This window comes from Sorex araneus, chromosome 3, assembly GCF_027595985.1.
Source record: "Sorex araneus isolate mSorAra2 chromosome 3, mSorAra2.pri, whole genome shotgun sequence".
Classification (NCBI taxonomy): Eukaryota; Metazoa; Chordata; class Mammalia; order Eulipotyphla; family Soricidae; genus Sorex; species Sorex araneus.
The window spans coordinates 212,959,534-212,978,944 of record NC_073304.1 but is presented as its reverse complement, the minus strand read 5'-3'; the positions used below and the strand labels follow the sequence as shown (position 1 = coordinate 212,978,944).

Below are 19,411 nucleotides of genomic sequence, written 5' to 3'. Positions count from 1 at the left end.
CTCGTTGGTCTGGAGTTTTTGCCCAATTCCACTGTGCTCTTTTCAAAGGCATCCTTGGCACGCATCTTGTCTATGTCACAGTTTACAAACCTTTCTCAAGATAGCTGAGCAGGATTATCCCCAGCCCTATCCTGGACACTCATTTCTCTGAGATGAAAGCGTTAACGCATGATGAGTTTGTAGCCAACCTTTAGGTAATGCTCACTCTTCCAATGTATCATTTCCATCTAACTCTTCTGAACCCTAAATCAGCACTTAACATTTATTCCTATTATTTTCCCTCCCACTTTGTTAATTTTGGATTCGGCTGGCTTAAACCTCAAACATGTTTTTAAACTACCTTTTCTAGGCTCTTCCAACTTACTGAGTTACCACAAACGAGTCATTAAATTCTCTATGCTTCAGTTTATTCACCTAAGCTGTCGTGAGGATTAGCCTCAAAGTCTGTGAAGTGCCTGCCATCACAGAGACCCTCGCTCCTTGAGGATCATCAGCTGTGGGTGCCAGTCAGGTACAAAGCCTGCCATGTACTGTTTCACATTTCTCTAAAAGCCCAGATGGATATAAACACTTTGGGGTAGGGGAAAGGTTGCCAGGAAAATTGCTCAAAGGGCTGGCATGCACAACTCTGAGCCCCAGATCCATATGCCCCCCTACCCACTATGTCTCCAGATGTAGCCCTGGTGGCCCCAAGCACCACTGGAATGAGCAGCACTGCATCACGGGCTCAAGTGCTGAACCAAGGAGTTCATACAACCAGGCTGAGGTCACCGGAGTGGCCTCGGGCCCTTACAAGGACTGACACAAGGACCCTCCCCCAAACATCACCAAACAAATTATTGGGCAAAGTGTTGCTAAACTATAGGTTTATAATAAATGCCTTATCTACTGATATAGTAGGTAGGAAATGAATTACCATTTGTGGTTCACGTATGCCAATGAGTTGTATAGTGACACAGCTCAATTTCCTTAATTTAATTCACTCAAATCAGATCTTCTGTCACCCAAATCCCCTCAACATATATACAATAGAGATGCTTGCTTTTCATTTATATCTCGACTTTTGTTTTGGGGCCACACCTGGTGGCGCTCAGGGCTGACTCCTGGTGGGGACTCGGGGGCCATAAGGTGCTGGGGGTTGAACCCCCAATGGTTGCAAGAAAGGCAGGTGCCCTAATTGTTGTACTACCACTTGTAAGAATAAACATAACACAAATAATTAAGCCGTGCCCAATTAGAAACACTTTCAAAAAGCTTTCCAAATGTAAGTGGAAACAAGTTATTTATAAAATACCAGATAAAAGGTATTTTTATTAAAATTTTCCTAACTGAAAGTGTTTACTAAAAAAAAAGTGTCTGTAGGTATTTGCTTATTATGGTTAACACACTTTCGCTGGACAGACCACTAACGTCTACCTCCAGGGAGGCACTTGCTTATTCGCTAACGTCGCACACTGGTAGCATCCCACTTAAATAAATCTTCATTGTTTCTCCTGGTAGGTATAATTTCTTTATAGCATATGAAGTCAACCTGCTTGAAAATGTTTCTGTAAAGCAATAAATTGGTGCACATGTCCTACATTCATAGCAACTCACCAATTCCTCTGTGAAAGATTGCAAGGGTGCCATCAGCCAGGGCCACCAACACAATCCCCTTCACATGTCTGCCAACAGGAAAGGAGATTTCAGAACCATGTACTCAGGACACAGAGCGGGCTCCCTACTGGCGAGCTAGCTCAGAGCCTCTCTCTCTGAGTTGGTCTGTGACAGAGGAGGAACTGGAGGAAGCTCTCTTCTTCACCGAGAAAGCCCAGTTGGGAAAACGTCAGCTGAGCCAAACGCGCAGTGTTGCTTGCTTGGGCAGCATGTACGCCGGCACTGAACCAAGCGAGCAGTGTGCGTGGACTGCCCCTGTTTCACTTCCTCTCCAGACAGTGTGGACGAAGGTCTACCTGTCAGACACACCGTGGAAAGACGGAAAGAGCCACGGTCGTGGCCTCAAGAGGAAAACTGGTTTTTGAGTCAACATATAAAAAAGGGACAGCTAAGTGAATGCCCAATCAAATATATCCACAGAGTATAAGGAATGCCCTAAGACAGATACTCAGTGGTTCTCTCCTCGTTGTACTAAAGAACGCGCAGTACATGAGGAAAGAGCCAGGCAAGCTTCTCTTCTAACTCAGAGCTTTGCTGACTTTGTTAGAAGTTTCAATTTCACGGGCTGGAGCAACAGCACAGCGGGCAGGGTGTTTGCCTTGCACTCGGCTGACCCGAGTTCGATTCCCAGCATCCCATATGGTCCCCTGAGCACTGCCAGGAGTAATTCCTGAGTGCAGAGCCAGGAGTAACCCCTGTACATCTCCAGGTGTGACCCAAAAAGCAAAAATAAATAAATAAAAATATCTTTAGAAGTTTCAATCTCACTCAATACCTCTAACTCCATGATGAGGGCTTGAAAAAATACACCATAAAAAAAAAAATACCTGGATATTGATTTAGCCATGAAATACATGTTAGCATGAATAGTCTTAAAAAATCTAGTTTATACCAAAAGTTATTTTAAAAAGAGTTTCTAAAAACTTACACAATACTGAGAATCGAATCCTTAAGTTTAATGGAATGAAGACATTTCCTCCACTGGGCTACAGATGAGTGAACATATAAGCTGCAAGAACAAAATCAAGACTGGTAAGGTATAGAGCACATCAAGTTATGAGTTATACCTGATAATTATCACAAGGTTGATTTGGGTAAAAGAAGAAAATTAAAATTTTAGGGAAAAAAAATCAATGAAAGAAAAGGTATAGGTAAGGCAGAGAAACAAGTTGATTAAGCAAAATAAGAATGAAATGCCAGAACATGGCTAATGCAAGATCAGTTAGCTCCATGTTATCCTACGCCATGGGCTGGCTAAAATCCTTAAACATCTTTGTTAGTTTCCTGCCAGAGAGATAGCTCAATGGCTGAAGTGTGCACTCTGCATTCCAGAGGCCAGCTTCTATTCCTGGCACGGTATGGTTCCCCCAGCACCATCAGAAGTGGCCCCAGAGGACTGCTAGGTATGACCCCAAAACCAAAAAAAAAAAGAAAATCCTCACTATTTTACTATCCTAACTCTAATTTTGGGATAATAGGCGGGAATGACGAACTATGACCCAGAGACTAAATACAGCAGTCCACTTGTACTGTCTGCAGGTTAAGAATAGGTTTACTTTTTTTTTTTTAATGCGAGGGAAAAGAAAATGAAAAGAATACTTTATGACATCAAATTCAAATTTCACTTTTCCTGTTGAGGAAAAAATGGAAAGAATACTTTTTTGGCATGAGATTAACATGAAATTCAAACTTCACTGCTCCTAGAGTTTTACCAGAATACAGTCCCACTAACTCACTGGTGTGCAGTCAGTAGTACAGTGGATGCTTCTGGAGCCACAAGGCAGAACTGAGCAGCTGTCCGAGACAACATGGCCTTAAGACCCAACTTTTTTTTTTTTTGCACTTTCTTGGGTCACACCTGATGATGCTTAGGGGTTACTCCTGAAGGTGTTCAGGCGATCAAGTTGGGATGCTGGAGATTGAACCCAGGTCGGCTGCATGCGAGACAAACGTCCTACTCTCTGTATTATCACTCTGGTCCCAAGACCCAACATCTTTCTTATCTGAGCCTTTGTAGAAAAGGCTGCTGACCCTTTGTGGTAATAGACCTTCAAAAGATGCACTTAGTGACTCTGCTTAACTTTTGCACAAACTCATAAAGTTCTCACCATGTATTTAAGAAGTTCACCTGGGGGCCGCAGAGATAGCTCAGTGGGCTGAGCATGTGCCCTGTATGTGAGAAACCCAAGTCTGGACCCCAGCACCACATGCCACAAACCCCACACACAGAATGTGGGCCAGAGCCCGGTGTGGCCCAAAACCAAAGAAAATATTCACCTAGACTTTTTCAAGTTTTATTTAGGGGAGCACTATGACGAAGAAATAATGGTTTCTCATTCAGAACCGATGCTAAGTCTTAATTTAAGAAGTAGTTATAACATGGCCTCAGTATTTGTGCATTTGCTACTGGGGAGATGGTTCACAAGGCTGGAGTATGTGTGGGAACCTTGACTCAAGCCCCAGCCTTGCACGGTCCCCAGCCCAGCACCTTGTCAGTGACAGCTCCCACCCACACACGCGCGACAAGTGGGGCCCTCAAAGAACAAAAACAAATCTATTTGTGTACATAATTCTTAGTTTTCATAAGGACTTCTTTGGGGGGTCTTTCAGGTGTCGGGCACACACAGGAGGCGTGTACTCTCCTGCCGAGACACATCCCCAGCCCTCTGACAGGTTTTTGGTTTATACTTGTGTGCATCATACATACCAGTTTTCATATTTTGAAAGCAAAACAACAGATTAAAGACACTCCAATACTAAAGAATTGGCACCTACCAGCCGTTCTGAGCTCCGAGCCACATAGTTGGTAGGAGACTACTCATTTTCTGGGCTTCTTCTCGTACCAGGTCTTGTTCCGTTGGTAATACTGATATTTGATCTTTAAACACATCTGAGGCACTACTGGCAAAAGCGGAAAATGAGAAAAAAAATGTGAGTGTGCTTATAGTTTGCAACAGGACATTAAAAAATATTTATTTTTAAATTTAAAGAACCTTCATCAAACTGAACATTTCTGTACTTCAAAAATGTTATACTTAAAAACACCCCCCCGAAAAAAAAATTAAACAAAAATTTTCAGCAAATTCTAAATGAAATGCTTCCGTTGCGCATTGTACCAGGCTGAGAGGGTCTGTGCGTGAGGAGCCCAGCGTGGTCCCAACCAGGCACACGTTTCCCGAGCACAGGAGTGAGAGCAACCCCTGAGCACAGAGCCTGGGCAGCCCCACGGCATTCAGGGGTGGTCCCCCCGACCCCCCCAAATCAACAAATACATATTTCAATGACTTTACCAAGATGAACACTAGCATGCTTAGACGCTCAGGGGCAGGTACGGGAGGCAAGACGTGGCAGAGAAACATGGACGGTAAATACAGACGCTAATGGGGGCTCGCCCTTACAGCTGTTCCAGGGCGAGGGGGGTGGGGGAGGAGAGGAGAGAGTAGGCGGGTGTGTTTTAAAACCATAGACACACGAGGAAGCAGTATAAAAAAATTCTCTGAAATTAATAAGCTGATTTATGCTTGTCCTATATCCCCAAACGTATTCTTCTTTGTATTGTCATAGCACACTTAGTGAAAAGAAAGAAAAAAAGCAGTGTAACTATCACGTACTAAAAGTAGGCAAAGGAATCTATTAATTCTGAAAGGATTACTTCGTTCTTTTTTTTTTTTTTTTTGCTTTTTGGGTCACACCTGGCGATGCACAGGGGTTACTCCTGGCTCTGCACTCAGGAATTACCCCTGGCGGTGCTCAGGGGACCATATGGGATGCTGGGATTCGAACCCGGGTTGGCCGCGTGCAAGGCAAACGCCCTACCCGCTGTGCTATCACTCCAGCCCCAAGGATTACTTCGTTCTTATGTTAATAGTTAAATGTTGATGAAGACTTGGTTGCTGTATGTACCAGGGGGAAAATATTAAATTGCAAAAGGATCCCATTTAGGTAAATCTCATCAGCTTTTCATTAAACTCAGAGAAGGCACGAAAGAAAAAGTTTACTAAATGAGCTCAAGCTTAAACCATCTTTTTCTGGGGGAGATTTTTGTGCCACACCTGTCGGTGCTCCGGATGACTTCCAGCAGTGCTCAGGGGAACATGTGGGATGCCGGGGATCGAACCTGGACTGGCCCCGTGCGAGGCAAGTGCCTTTCATGCTATTCTTGCTCTGGCCCAAGCTTAAACAATCTTCTAAGGGAAAATCCTGAAATAAAAATGGTATCTAGGGGCTGGAGTGATAGCACAGCGGGTAGGGCGTTTGCCTTGCATGCGGCCAACCCGGGTTCGAATCCCAGCATCCCATATAGTCCCCTGAGCACCGCCAGGGATGATTCTTGAGTGCAGAGCCAGGAGTGACCCCTGTGCATCGCTGGGTGTGACCCAAAAAGAAAAAAAAAAGGTATCTAATAAAAAGAAGATTCAAGATTCAATTTTAGAAAGTTAAATTCTGAAGGTCATTCACCCCCACAAGGGAAATTTAAACAATGGCCAATTTTCGGTGACAACTTTTAATGGAATGTAAAGGGTGGGGTACTGAAATGGCAAAAGAGCTATTAATAGAACAGAAAACAGAAAGTACAATTTAAAAAAAAAAATGTACTAGAGCAGAGGAGGAAGTGACCATGAAAACAGATAAAAAGTTTTCCTTCGGACTGGAGAGATAGTAAAGCAGGTGGGGCACGTGATCCTCAGTACCCCATATGGTCCCTCGAGCCCCGTCAGGAGTGACTCCTGAGTGCAGAGCCAGGGGTAAGCCCTGAGGACAGCTAGGCATAGCCCCCAAACCAAATTAAATATAATAAATAACTGTTCTTTAAGTTGGAAGGAACAGAGGAATGGAAATTCAGAGAGTGTGTGTGCAGTGGGAGGAAGACAGAGAGTAAGTCGGGGGTGGGGGGCGCTAATAAGCCATGACGATAATCATGAATGTAAAGGGTGGGGTTCTAAAGGGTTCAGCTTCTGTGGGTCTCTGGGCTTCTTGCCCGTGTGTCCTTCTCTGGCTCCCGGAGACGCTGGCCCGTTTGCGTACCTTGTCTGATACACTGGTGAGAGGTCTTCTGGGATCTGAGCTCCCAGGGGGTCTGTAAAGACATGCTCCGTGTACACGCCGGGCTGCGAGGTGTCCACCGTGGCGTCCTCTGCTGACCCGGCATTGCCTTCTGTGGCTTCAGTGGCTTCTTCTGCTGTGGGAACATTTTCATCAACTTCACTATTTTCTGCTTCCTTTTCTATAAAATAAATAAACCATGCCATGTCAGTTTTGCGAGAATGTCTTCACATGAGTTGGTGCGACTTGATTCTTTTGTGCCTACTCCCTCCTCACTCACTCACTGCATCACGGCACCGAGAAGCAGAGCCGGGGAGAAGTGAAGGCAGCCAGCCCAGGGCCACCCGTGTGGGAAGCAGCGTCCCCAGCCCACAGCGGACAAGCCACTGGCCCGCCATCCCAGCTGCTTTAGGATCTAACTGGAATCCGTAACAAAGCTCCTTACTCGGGCTCAGACCACACAGACGAGCTGTAGAGGACAGACATACCTGGTGGCCTGTCCGTCACGGGAGAAGCACCATTGGTACTGGGGGACGTGGCGGCTGTGGTCACCCCTTCCGCAGAACAACCGACCACGGTGATGCCGCCCAGCAGACTGTCCGTCTCTGCCGAGCTATTGCTCGTCACGCTCCCACACAGAGACGCCTTGTCTACCTGTCCAGGCTCCGAGGCCTCTTCTCCTGCGGGGTAATCTGTTTCTCGTGCTCCTGGAAAAAAAAGAGGAAAGTTACGTAACTCTTAATAGAATAACAAAATATTAACTCTTATAAACACCATTTCCTCTATAAAAGCAACCCTAAGTTTGAAATAAGAGTGTGAAGATGAGAAATACAGCTATTTGAGTACACAGCCAAGATGGTAGCTTAATTTTCATCTAAACCTTTACAAAATCTGGAAGCAGCTTTGAAATTAAGACAATCCTTCTAGAAACTGAGAGATACACAGTGGATAAGATGCCCGCCTTGCATGTGGCACACCGGGATTGATCCCTGACATCCCATATAGTCCCTTAACTCTGCCAGGGGTGATTCCTGAGTGCAGAGCCAGGAATAAGCCCTGAGCATTGTATGGCCAAAGAAACAAAAACAACAAACTACCCTCTATGTATACAGTGCACTAAGCTTAGAAGAACTTAAAAACTTCGCACTTGCAAGGTAAATATAAATCTCTTCATATTTTACTTAAAATGTTTTAATCATATTAAAATTATAGTAAAACGTATTACAGTAAAAAAATGTTTACACTTTAATCATTTGTACAATCCCATGGCTTTAATTACATCGACAATGCTGTGCAGTGATCACATCGATGCCCCAAACCTTTCCAACCCCTCATAGAAAAAGTCGGGATCCATTCCAGAACAAACCCTTCGTCCGATTCTTTTTTTTTTTTTTTTTTTGCTTTTTGGGTCACACTCCTGGCTCTGCACTCAGGAATTACTCCTGGAGGTGCTCAGGGGACCATATGGGATGCTGGGAATCAAACCCAGATTGGCCACGTGCAAGGCAAACGCCCTACCTGCTGTGCTATCGCCCCAGCACGCCCCCCTCCCCCCGTGTCCTATTGGCACACTCTCTCTTCTCTGTCTTTATCAATTAGCCTAGATTAAACAGTACATATAAATCACACCGCATATGTCCTTTATGTCTGCGTTCATCAGTTAACATGTTTTTAAAGTCAATCCATGTTGTAGCATGTATCAGAATTTAACTTTTTAATAATATCCCATTATGTGAGTATATCACAAACCTCTGATTTATAAATTTATAGACTGGTGATTTAATATTATGTCACATTTAATACAGAACTTTAGATCATCACTTTTTTTGGGGGGATAGGGTTGGGCCACATCTGGTGGTGTCCCAGACTTACTCCTGGCTCTGTGCTCAGGGATCCTGGCAGGCCTGGGGAACTATATGAGGTATCAGGATCAAGCCTGGGTCAGCTACAGGCCAGGCAGGCTCTCTACCCACTGTCCATCTCTCTGGCCCAATTGCCACCCCCCTCATTTATTTACTTTTGTGTGTCACACCCAGCAGTGCTCCGGGGTTACTTCTGGCCCTGCCCTCAGGAACTACTGCTGGCGGTGCTTGTGGGACCATATGGAATGCCGGGGAGTGAACCTGGGTCAGCCATGAGCAAGGCAAGTGCTGTGCCTGCTCTACTGTCTCTGCCTCACACCCCGTCTCTTACTTTGAATCACTCTAAATATAAAAAGCATCTTGCCTTCTCTCTCCTATCATCTTCTCCTTTTTATCTGTTTTGCTTTCTTCACGTTATTTGAAAATACCTTGTTTAATCAACTTTTCAGGCTATTTCTGAGAATACAGACTTCAAGACAGCACTGATTAACTCTATCTCCAGTAGGGGCCGGAGCAATAGCACAGCGGGTAAGGCGTTTGCCTTGCACTCGGGCGACCTGGGTTCGATCCCCGGCATTCCATATGGTCCCCCAAGCACCGCCAGGAGTAATTCCTGAGTGCAAAGCCAGGAGTAACCCCTGAGCATCGCTGGGTGTGACCCAAAAAGAAAACAAAAAAACAAACAAACAAAAAAACTCTATCTCCAGTAATCAAGTCAGGTCTTAGCGGGAAAGAGGCACGGGTAGTGGAGGAGAGAGGCACAGCTCACTCTTACCTGGCACGCTGGCTATACAAAGAACGTGAGAGTTGCAAACAGTGAAACTGTCGAGGATGTTGCCTGGTTGAACAGCATCGATAATGATCACTTTTGTAGCTGAGTGAGTGCTGGTACAGATCCAGACTAAACTGGACAATTCTTCCTGATTCTTTAATTCCTTCTGCTGCTCCTGTATAAATAAAGCAAAGAAAATATTTTAAATAACCTGTGTAAGTGTTCATAAGCTGTGCTGTAGCAGTAAAGGGCACTATTATTTCAAACTTATGTCCAAATTATTTGGTTTAAATAATACAGTATTTTGTAATAAAAGTACAAACACCTAACAAAATTAATTAGTAGACCGAAAAAAATTAGCAATCGAAGCAGATTAGCCATAAAAAATGATCTAGATGGGGAGTCAGTGAGAGAGTTCAAAGGGAGCAGCATAGACTTTGCATGCTGATCCCTGGGTCGAATCCCTGGGATGGACCATACGGTCCCGAGACCCACTGGGGGTGAATCCCCAGTACCAAGCAGTGAGCAGCCCCTAAGTGCTGCCGAGGTGGCTCAGAAAGGAAAACCAAAACAAAGTTTTCTATCCTGACTGTGATGGTTGAGAAAAAAGTGTGTGCATTGGGGGCACACCTGGCTGTGTTCAGGACTTACTCCTGGTTCTGTGCTCGGGGGTCACTCCTGGTGGAGCTCAGGGAACTGTACGTGGCACGAGGGATGGAACCCAGTCAGCTGACAGCAAGGAAAACTCAGGTGAGGTGAGCGCCTGACCTGCTGTACTGTCTCTCTTGCCCTGGGGCATGCCAATGTCGAAACTCTGAACTACACCCAATTCAACTGTACACCTGGAACTCCCGCGGGCATCAACAGTGCCCAGTTATATGCTGAATCTGAAAGTAAGTTTCTGACCTATCAGCAAAACTAAAGGTCTCCATGAAACCAGGAGGTCCAAGAAAAGAAAGAGAGGGAGGGAGGGAGGGAGGCAGATGTGCGTGCTTACCTTCAGTTCCTGATCTAACTTATCTAAACTGCTCTGCGACGCACTTCTCTGTTCGCTGCCTTCTGCATCCAGACCAGAGACATCCTTGTAAAAGACACTTGCACCAACAACAGAGCCGCCATCTCTGGTCTTCCCACCGGATAAATTGACTCCCACGGCGCACCACAGCTTTGGGGGGAAGAAGGGCATGAGGAAAAAAAAGGGAGAGTTGGGGGGACATTAAGTTATTTTTCTTTATGACCAGACTTTCCACATTTTCTTTTTTAAAAATCTAATGACTACAAATGTCTTCAATATTCAGAGTATCCTAGTCTAAAATTAGAAAATGAACAATAATCTCTTAACCCACAGAACTTTCTTTGGTTTCAGGGGAAAAATATACCCAAAGTTTAAGAAACATCTCCATCAACTTCAAAATGAACTTACCTTCATTGATGTATCTTTTTCATCTAGAGGTCTGAGATACACGGGCACAGGTAAATTTTTCATTTTATTTTCTCCTTGACCATTGGTTACCTAATAATTGGTGCCAGGGGTTGGGGATGGGGGAGAAGAGGTAAGAAAAAGATCATTAGAAAGCGTCATCAAAAATGAACCTACAGAGGCGCTGGAGCGATAGCACAGCGGGTAGGGCGTTTGCCTTGCACGCGGCCAACCCGGGTTCGATTCCCAGCATCCCATATGGTCCCCTGAGCACCGCCAGGGATGATTCCTGAGTGCAAAACCAGGAGTAACCCCTGTGCATTGACAGGTGTGATCCAAAAAGAAAAAAAAAAGAACCTACAGAAACAATGAGACGTGCAGAAGCTCTACTATTTATTCCATGATTTAAAATTTAAGATAATTGTGTCACTCTTATTTTAAAAAATTAGCAGATGGCATCATACATCATCATTTTTTTTTTCTTTTTGGGTCACACCTGGCGATGCACAGGGGTTACTCCTGGCTCTGCACTCAGGAATTACTCCTGGCGGTGCTCAGGGGACCATATGGGATGCTGGAAACCGAACCTGGGGCAGACGTGTGCAAGGCAAATGACCTACCCGCTGTGCTATTGCTCCAGCCTCCAGACATCAATTTTTAAAAATAATCAAGATGCTACTGGTGTTCAGAGGTGATACATTAACTCACTTGGTTTATTTTGTTCCCCCTTTCTTGAAATGTGTATTGTGGGGTGGGGTGGTCAGGGACACAGAGAGGTGTACCGATATATTTACTGAGTCTTTTGGAGTTGGGAATACAGAATGCACAGATAGTGCTCCTGGAAACCTAAAGTAAATTTCAAGTCAACAGTCTGAAAGACTTCAAACAACAGACGTTATTATCCCCCACCCTCTCCTGAGATGCTATTTTTTAAAATCATGAAATATCAGGGGCTGGAGTGATAGCACAGCGGGTAGGGCATTTGCCTTGCATGCGGCTAACCTGGGTTTGATTTCCAGCATCCCATATGGTCCCCCAAGCACCGCCAGGAGTGATTCCTGAGTGCAGAGCCAGGAGCCACCCTGAGCATCGCTGGGTATGACCCAAAAAGCCAAAAAAAAAAAAAAATCATGAAATATTAAACACTAAAACAGAATCCCAAGCTCCATGTACTGAAGTATTCTTTCTGACCTCTAAACTCTAGAAGATCATCTGAAAATTAAAGCCACCATTTCCTCCCTAAGTGTGGCCCAAACCTTGAGACAAACGGGTATGAAGTGTGCGCTGATTCCCTCACGACTGGCACAGGCCTGTGCCCTCACTCCCCCCAGATGCCCTTAGCACGCCCGCACTTTACCTGCTTATACTTCTGGGGCAGACTCCAGCCGAAAGCCTGAACTCTACCATCTTCCTTCTGAACATGTGCCTTTACTTGGCGATACTGTTCTCTCTTTTGTTCTCTGCGTGAAGCTAAACTAGCTTCAGTTCTAAAAGGGAAAGACATTTTTCCTTTTAAATTTAGTGAATATATCAACAGCTCTCTCCCCTCTTCCGCTAAAATAACAAAAAGTAACAATAACAAAACCATCTTCAGATTATTTCAGACTACAGACTATAGTCAAGCTGGCTTATTAAGGTGTTTTTTTTTGTTTGTTTTGGGGCTACACCCAGCAATGCTCAGGGCTTACAGCTAGCTCTACACTCAGGAATCACTCCTGGCTGGGCTCGGAGACCATATCAGGTACTGGGGATTGAACCTGGTCTCCTGCATGCAAGGCAAGGGCTTACTATGGGTCAGGCCCCCACATTTTTGTTTTTTTGAAACAAACTAATTGGAACATATAATAATATAAAGCTGGTTATTATTAAGGTAGCTTATAAGGTGTGGTGAGGACCGTGTTCAAGCTTTAATGGGAAAGCAAGCAGTCTGTTACATTTTGTTCAATCACCCTTAATCAAATTTCCATTAAGTTTCATATTTTGACCAAATGAAAGGAAAAATTAAATAATTTTGGTTGTTATTTTGTTCATTAAACATTCACTGAGAATTTTTTTTTTTTGCTTTTTGGGTCACACCCGGCAATGCACAGGGGTTACTCCTGGCTCTGCACTTAGGAATCATCCCTGGCAGTGCTCAGGGGACCATATGGGATGCTGGGAATCGAACCCGGGTCGGTCGAGTGCAAGGCAAACGCCCTACCCGCTGTACTATTGCTCCAGCCCCCACTGAGAATTTTCTTATGCTAGAGAATGTGCTATAACCGATTTAAGTCACTTATAGTGAAACACAGTAACATCTTAGGAGAACAATATAGGTTCCAATTAATTTGTTTCAAAAAAACAAAAATGTGGGGGCCCGACCTATAGTAAGCCCTTGCCTTACATGCAGCACACCGGGTGCAATCCCCAGTACCCGATATGGTCTCCGAGCCCAGCCAGGAGTCATTCCTGAGTGTAGAGCTAGCTGTAAGCCCTGAGCATTGCTGGGTATAGCCCCAAAACAAAAAAAAAAAAACCAAAACCACTATGAAACAGATTATCAAAATAGTTTGTCTTCTTTGGGGCCATCACATTTTTTTGTGAGGTGGCTTGCTTTACAGATGCGATACACTTCAATGCTAACATCTAAGTTAAATTCACAAATAAAAAAAAAAAAGAAACAGGCTTTGAGAGGCTAACTAGAACGGGACATTCAGACACCTTCTGTTCAAATATTAAGCTTACACAGGTCTCAGAGCTTCCATTATTGGTCATCAACTTTTCCACACCCACAAAAATGAGACAATGCAGAAACTACTCAGACTGAGAACGTGATTCAGTAGCATAGCACAAGCCTTACATATGTTAAGGCTCTGAATTCATTTAAGCTGAATTCAGGGGGAAAAAATGACTTTACAAACATTGTAAATTTCCATTTTCATTAAAGGCAAGTAATTTACTAAAAAGGTAGACAAGTTACAGAAATTGTTTCTTTATAGATGAGTACTTATCACTGATCTAGAATATTCTGCTCTATTAACACAACAGGGCACAATTACTAGTCTGGAAAATACTTACTCTTCACTAAGGAAATCAAAAGCTTTGGATTTATCTCCAGGGAGCTGAGATAAGGTGCTGCTTCTTTTCTTCACAGAAGGAGTCACATGAGAGGTGGGTGCGTTATACTTCAGATTAACAGGGGGTTCGGGCTTCTTAGCAGTATTGCTTGAAGAGCTGAAGAGTCTGCTGAAACTGAAGAGGAAAAAGTGTGTGAACACACGTGGCTGGGGTGAAGGTGAGGGGACACACATATTGGGAAGCACAATCCATAATTTCCCACAAACTCCAAAATGGTGCTTAAAAGGCAACAAGTAACAAATCGTCAAAAACATTTCATTCTGCTGTCACAGTCTTTGCCATAATTCACAGCCAAACCAGACATCTGGGAAAAATAACTACTGTTCAGACAAGCAAAGCCATTCCAAAAAGCTCTCACATCAGAAATTCCCACAATAAAATGAAGTTCTTGTGGTTCTTTTAGGTAAACTCGAGGCTAGCTGGAATGGATGTTAACAGCAAGGCTATCAACACAAGTTCAGTGTGCAAGTTCCAGACTCACAATAAAGTACAAGAAAGCACACTACCACAGTGACACATACCTTACACATTTAGCAAAATTTAAATAACCTTTCACATCTACTTAAAAAAAAAATCAACAATCCTATTAAATAGATTCACCAAAAAGGGGTAAGTTTAAGCAAAGAAAATGCAGTCTTCTGGCACAAACATAATTCAGATACAAATCACACACACAGTACTCAAGCCCTGGAAACACCACATCTTTCAGATCTTGCAGTGTTTCTTAGAATCACACAACCCGTGAACCAGTAATTTATTGAATAAGGATCCAGGTAATAATCAATTTTATGATTAATTCCCCATTATTTAATTTAGTAGAGAATTCCACCAAAATGCATAATTAATACGATGCAGCTTACGACAGCCATTATTTTTTGTCTTCAAGAACAGGCTTACCGATCTGGCATACTACATTAAAAAGGAAAAAAAAAAAAGCTTAACAATATAACTTAACATTTTCAAAAGAAAGCTTCTTGAAATTTTTGAAAAATTTGACTATAACCTAATCTTAAAAAGCTGTTTTGTGTTTTCACATACGCATTCAGATACTCACAATTGCCAAATGCTTGACCTTTTTTTTTCTTGCATGGCTGGATTTTCCCTTGATGCTCTACAATTGAAGAAAAAAAAAAAGTTCAGAAGGAGAAGAGAAAATAAAACTTTGTGTTATCAGCATTTCTGGTTCTAGTTTTCTATTTGAAATATATGTGACCCAGGAAGTTGATAGTTAACATTCAATTTAGTAAATAGTGACTTTGATTATCTGTGTCATTCATTCTTCTAAGCCTGGGATACAACTGAGATAAACAAACCACCACCCACTTAAAGAGCTCTGTCTGTTGAAAGAAGAGATAATTATCTGTACCGGATGGGCAGCAGAAATACCTGAATTATAAGTATTTTGAAATGTCCCTGAAAGGGGCAGAGACAGCGCTCAGAGGGCTGAGTTGTTCAATCTCCAGCACTACATGGTACCACAAGAACAGAGCCAGTGACTGTGGCCCCAAACAAAACAGAGCCCCCCCAAAAAAAAGACTGAAGAGAAACACAACTCTCCTGTTTAGCAATTATGTCCTTGTCAATCTCCACCTTGACATACAAGTCTCATCTCAACTATCTCATCTTCCAGCTCTCACAAAATAGCCTGCAACCTGAAATGTTTGAAATGAGTTCCCATCACTTAGAAAAATAACTAAAGGTGCTGGAGCAATACTACAGTGGGGACACCGTCTGCCCTGCACCTGGCTGATCGGATTCCTAGCATCCCATATGGACCCCTGAGCACCGCCAGGAGTAATTTCTGAGTGCAGAGCCAGGAGTAACCCCTGAGCATCGCCAGGTGTGATCCAAAAAGAAACAAAATTAAAGAAGTGGATATATTCAACTGGTAGTCAAAACAATTTCAGAAGAATAATCATTCCAGAGGCTGGGGAGAGAGCTCGTAGGGTGAGTACATTCTTTGTAAGCAGGAGGCCCGGGTTTGATCTCCAAGACCACATGCGTACTACCAGGAGCAACCCCCAAACACTGATCTAAGTCCCTAAGCACTAATGGGTATGGTACAAAAGACAAACCAACAAAAGGAATGTTCATAAACTTTCGGGGGGTGGGGGAGAGCACTTTTCCTGTGCTCAGGAGGCTCTGAGGCCACTCCTTTCAATTAGTGGCCCAGCATGCCAGTGGTTCACTGTGAGAGCCCGAGAACATGATGTGGATTGATCCCTGGATCGGCAGGGGTAAGCTCGGCCACCCTGGTGCTGCTGTCAGGAAGCCACGGCCACACCTAGTGATGCTCAGTGGATCACGGGGGACCAGAGAGTGAACCAGGGACACTGAACAATGCAAGTACCTGATCTCCTGTACTATCTCTTGGCCCCACAAACAAAACGAAACAAAACAAACTGTCAGTGTGAACTGTTATTAGTAAATCTGATGTGACTAGCCAAACTCAACACAATGAAGAAATGAAGGGACAACTAATTAACACAGTTTCAATGAGCTCTTGGGAAACAAAAGGAACAATCCTGCTTCTGACAACGTGGCCATCAGATGGCAGCATTGTGTGAGAGGAGATGCAACTGGCCGAGACTTTGGAGGTATGCTCTGTTTAGAGAGGGGCAAGTCCAGGGGCTGGAGCAATAGCACAGCGGGTAGGGCGTTTGCCTTGCACGTGGCCGACCTGGATTTGATTCCCAGTATCCCATATGGTCCTCTGAGCACCGCCAGGGGTGATTCCTGAGTGCAGGGCCAGGAGTGACCCCTGTGCATTGCCAGCTCTGACCCGTAAAGAAAAAAAAAATAGAGAGGGGCAAGTCCAGCATGATTACTTAAACTAAGTAAAATGGACTTAGCTTCTTATGTGGCATAAGCAATAAAATCTTCCTGACATTGTTGCAGCGGTAGGGCCAATTTCTAAATCTATCATTCCTAAGTCATCTTTAGATATCCTGGGACATTCTCTAGGGGTTCTCTGGCCCCAAAGGCACCCACTTTGATTATATTCTGTCACCAATCCCAAATGTTATATTAAGAAATTCTCCCACAGCTAAGAAAGCAAAGGGTTTTATGTCTCCAAGCAGCAACTGAGTTCTGAATCAAGAAATGAACAGAAACAGCAGAAACACTGCAGAAGCCGTTCTCGTACTGACCGGATCATCTCTGTCCATCGCACAGCTTCCTGAAGCTCCATCAGCCTCTCCTTATATTGGTTTCTCTCCATCAGAACTCGGGCCATTTCTACTCTGGTAAACCGCTTTCTTTGGGCTGTAGGAATATCACTCTGTAATAAAAAAAGAACGGTATCATTCTGGGAGTTTAGATATATTTTGGTGATATCTCAGATTTAAGAAAAGTCTTTACTGTAGTACTGTTGTCCCATTGTTCATTGATTTGCTTGAGTGGGCATCAGTAATGTCTCCATTGTGAGACTTCTTGTTATTGTTCTTGGCATAACGAATACGCCACGGGTACCTTGCTAGGCTCTGCCGTGCAGGCGGGATACTCTCGGTAGGGGCTGGAGTGATAGCACAGTGGGTAGGGCATTTGCCTTGTACACGCCTGACCTGGGTTCTATTCCCAGCATACCATATGGTCCCCTGAGCACCACCAGAAGTAATTCCTGAGTGTATGAGCCAGGAGTAACCCCTGTGCAGTGCCAGGTATGACCCAAAAAGCAAATTAAAAAAAAAAAAGATACTCTCGGTATTTTGCCAGGCTCTCTGAGAGGGACAGAGGAATCGAACCCAGGTGGGCTGCGCGCAAGGCAAACACCCTACTGCTGTGCTGTGCCAGCCCAAGAAAAGTCTTTACACCTTAAAAATATTACTTAATTTCTAATTTAAATTGATTGTTTAAAGAAAAAAGTGTTACGAAAATAAAATCAGTATGTTTAAATATTTACTTATGACCAAAAAGAGTAGACAATTTAACTTGACTATAAATACAGACACTTGACAAAATACAAAAATAGTCCAAATCTTAAACTAAAATTTAGGAAGTTAACTGTTAAAAATTTTGTCTAGAATTATTGTTGTAATATTCAACTCATATTTTTATCAAGTACTAATCATTCAGAAATTAGTACCAACTCAATTCCAAAAGGGGCTCACTTATCTCAAACTGCCAACTAATATGCATAATATAGCCTACAAAAAAGAAAAAGTGTAAATTTATTGGCTAGTTTCCAATATGTCCAACTCTGAGTCTATTTTAGTGGGACAGCATAATAATAAATGGGACACCCTCAAGAGATATGCTTGTTCAATTTCCTTCAACTACTCCTGCTAATTTCTGAATGTTCTGGCGATGAAAATAGTATAAAATTTAGATACAGCTTCTGTTTGCAAACTGAGTATGCATGTTTTATATCAAAGCTGAAAGGCTGTGACCTAAGAGAGAGACTGAGCTTAGTTCTTGGCAATCCTTCTCCTTTTTCTCCCTGCCACAAAACTTGGTTCTCAAATAAAAAGTAAAACAAATGATTAAAGGACTTTGGGTCTGTGACAGAGAAATCCCACCAGGGTACAGATACTGCAGACAACTTAAGAGATATAATTGTACTATAATTTCCATTAACAGCATTATTTATCATAGTAATAAGTAATAAATGTTCATTAACCCCAAAGAAATAAGTAATAATATATTCTCCTAATGGAATATTATAAAGCAGTGAACATGATAACTGAAGTACTAAACTACAAAATAGTTGTTTCCTTAAACACTAAAGCCTAAGAAGCAAATCTCCAAGACTAAATACAACATGGAATGCAAAAACAATGAAAATTAAACCATACTTTGTAGTGATACATGCATAAGTGTATGATACAATTATTTTTTATTTTTTGTTTTGTTTTTCGTTTTTTGTTTTTGGGTCACACCTGGTGATGCACAGGGGTTACTCCTGGCTCATGCACTCAGGAGTCATTCCTGGCAGTGCTCGGGGGATCATATGGGATGCTGGGATTCAAACCCGGGTCGGCCTTGTGCAAGGCAAACATCCTACCCGCTGTGCTATCGCTCCAGCCCCTGATACAATTATTTTAAAGGTAAAAAATTATTAATGTAGAATAGTGGATTACTCGGGAGCAAAAGAGCACAGGTTTCAGTGTTTGATAATGTTTTTCTTAGGTGGTAAGTTCATATTAATTTATTATGTTTTTTTAACCTTACATTTTTGTATATATCAGCTATACGTTTAAAAAAAAATCCAACCTGAGACTAACTACATACTCATCCTGTCCAAGATCTTCATAGACCTTACCTAACACTCGACTGGCAAACATCTGTTACAGATAGTAACCTACCAACAGAATTACTAATAAGCTAGCAACACTGAAAGAAAAGAAACCACTAACTCTGATTATTTATGTATGTTAACAAGAAGGCCTGATTTCTGGAACTAAAGTTTCTAGTCTTCTCATTTTATGTCTAAAACTAATGAATATTTTTCACCATCAAGCATTCATAGTTTTAAGTCAAAATTCAAAACAAAATAGCAACAACAAAGCCTAAATGTGGCCCACATGTGCCCCAGCTGCTCCT

At 43.0% G+C, this 19,411-nt stretch overlaps 1 protein-coding gene across 6 annotated transcripts in view; it reads right to left on the bottom strand.

Moving 5' to 3' along the window:
• The window catches only part of SPAG9 (sperm associated antigen 9), a 121,362-nt gene that overhangs the window by 15,747 nt on the left and 86,204 nt on the right, over positions 1–19,411 (bottom strand). For 4 of the 6 annotated variants that reach the window (XM_055129935.1, XM_055129937.1, XM_004608656.2 and 1 more), the window contains 12 exons: positions 17,020–17,150; positions 14,925–14,981; positions 13,811–13,984; positions 12,111–12,240; positions 10,757–10,846; positions 10,331–10,498; positions 9,337–9,508; positions 7,188–7,406; positions 6,682–6,880; positions 4,432–4,557; positions 2,585–2,665; positions 1,597–1,664 (listed from right to left, as the gene is read on the bottom strand). In XM_055129935.1, coding sequence (XP_054985910.1) covers positions 1,597–1,664; positions 2,585–2,665; positions 4,432–4,557; positions 6,682–6,880; positions 7,188–7,406; positions 9,337–9,508; positions 10,331–10,498; positions 10,757–10,846; positions 12,111–12,240; positions 13,811–13,984; positions 14,925–14,981; positions 17,020–17,150 — 1,615 coding nt within the window. The remainder of the gene's footprint in view (positions 1–1,596; positions 1,665–2,584; positions 2,666–4,431; positions 4,558–6,681; positions 6,881–7,187; positions 7,407–9,336; positions 9,509–10,330; positions 10,499–10,756; positions 10,847–12,110; positions 12,241–13,810; positions 13,985–14,924; positions 14,982–17,019; positions 17,151–19,411) is intronic. The other 2 variants (XM_055129938.1, XM_055129936.1) reach the window with 2 other exon arrangements.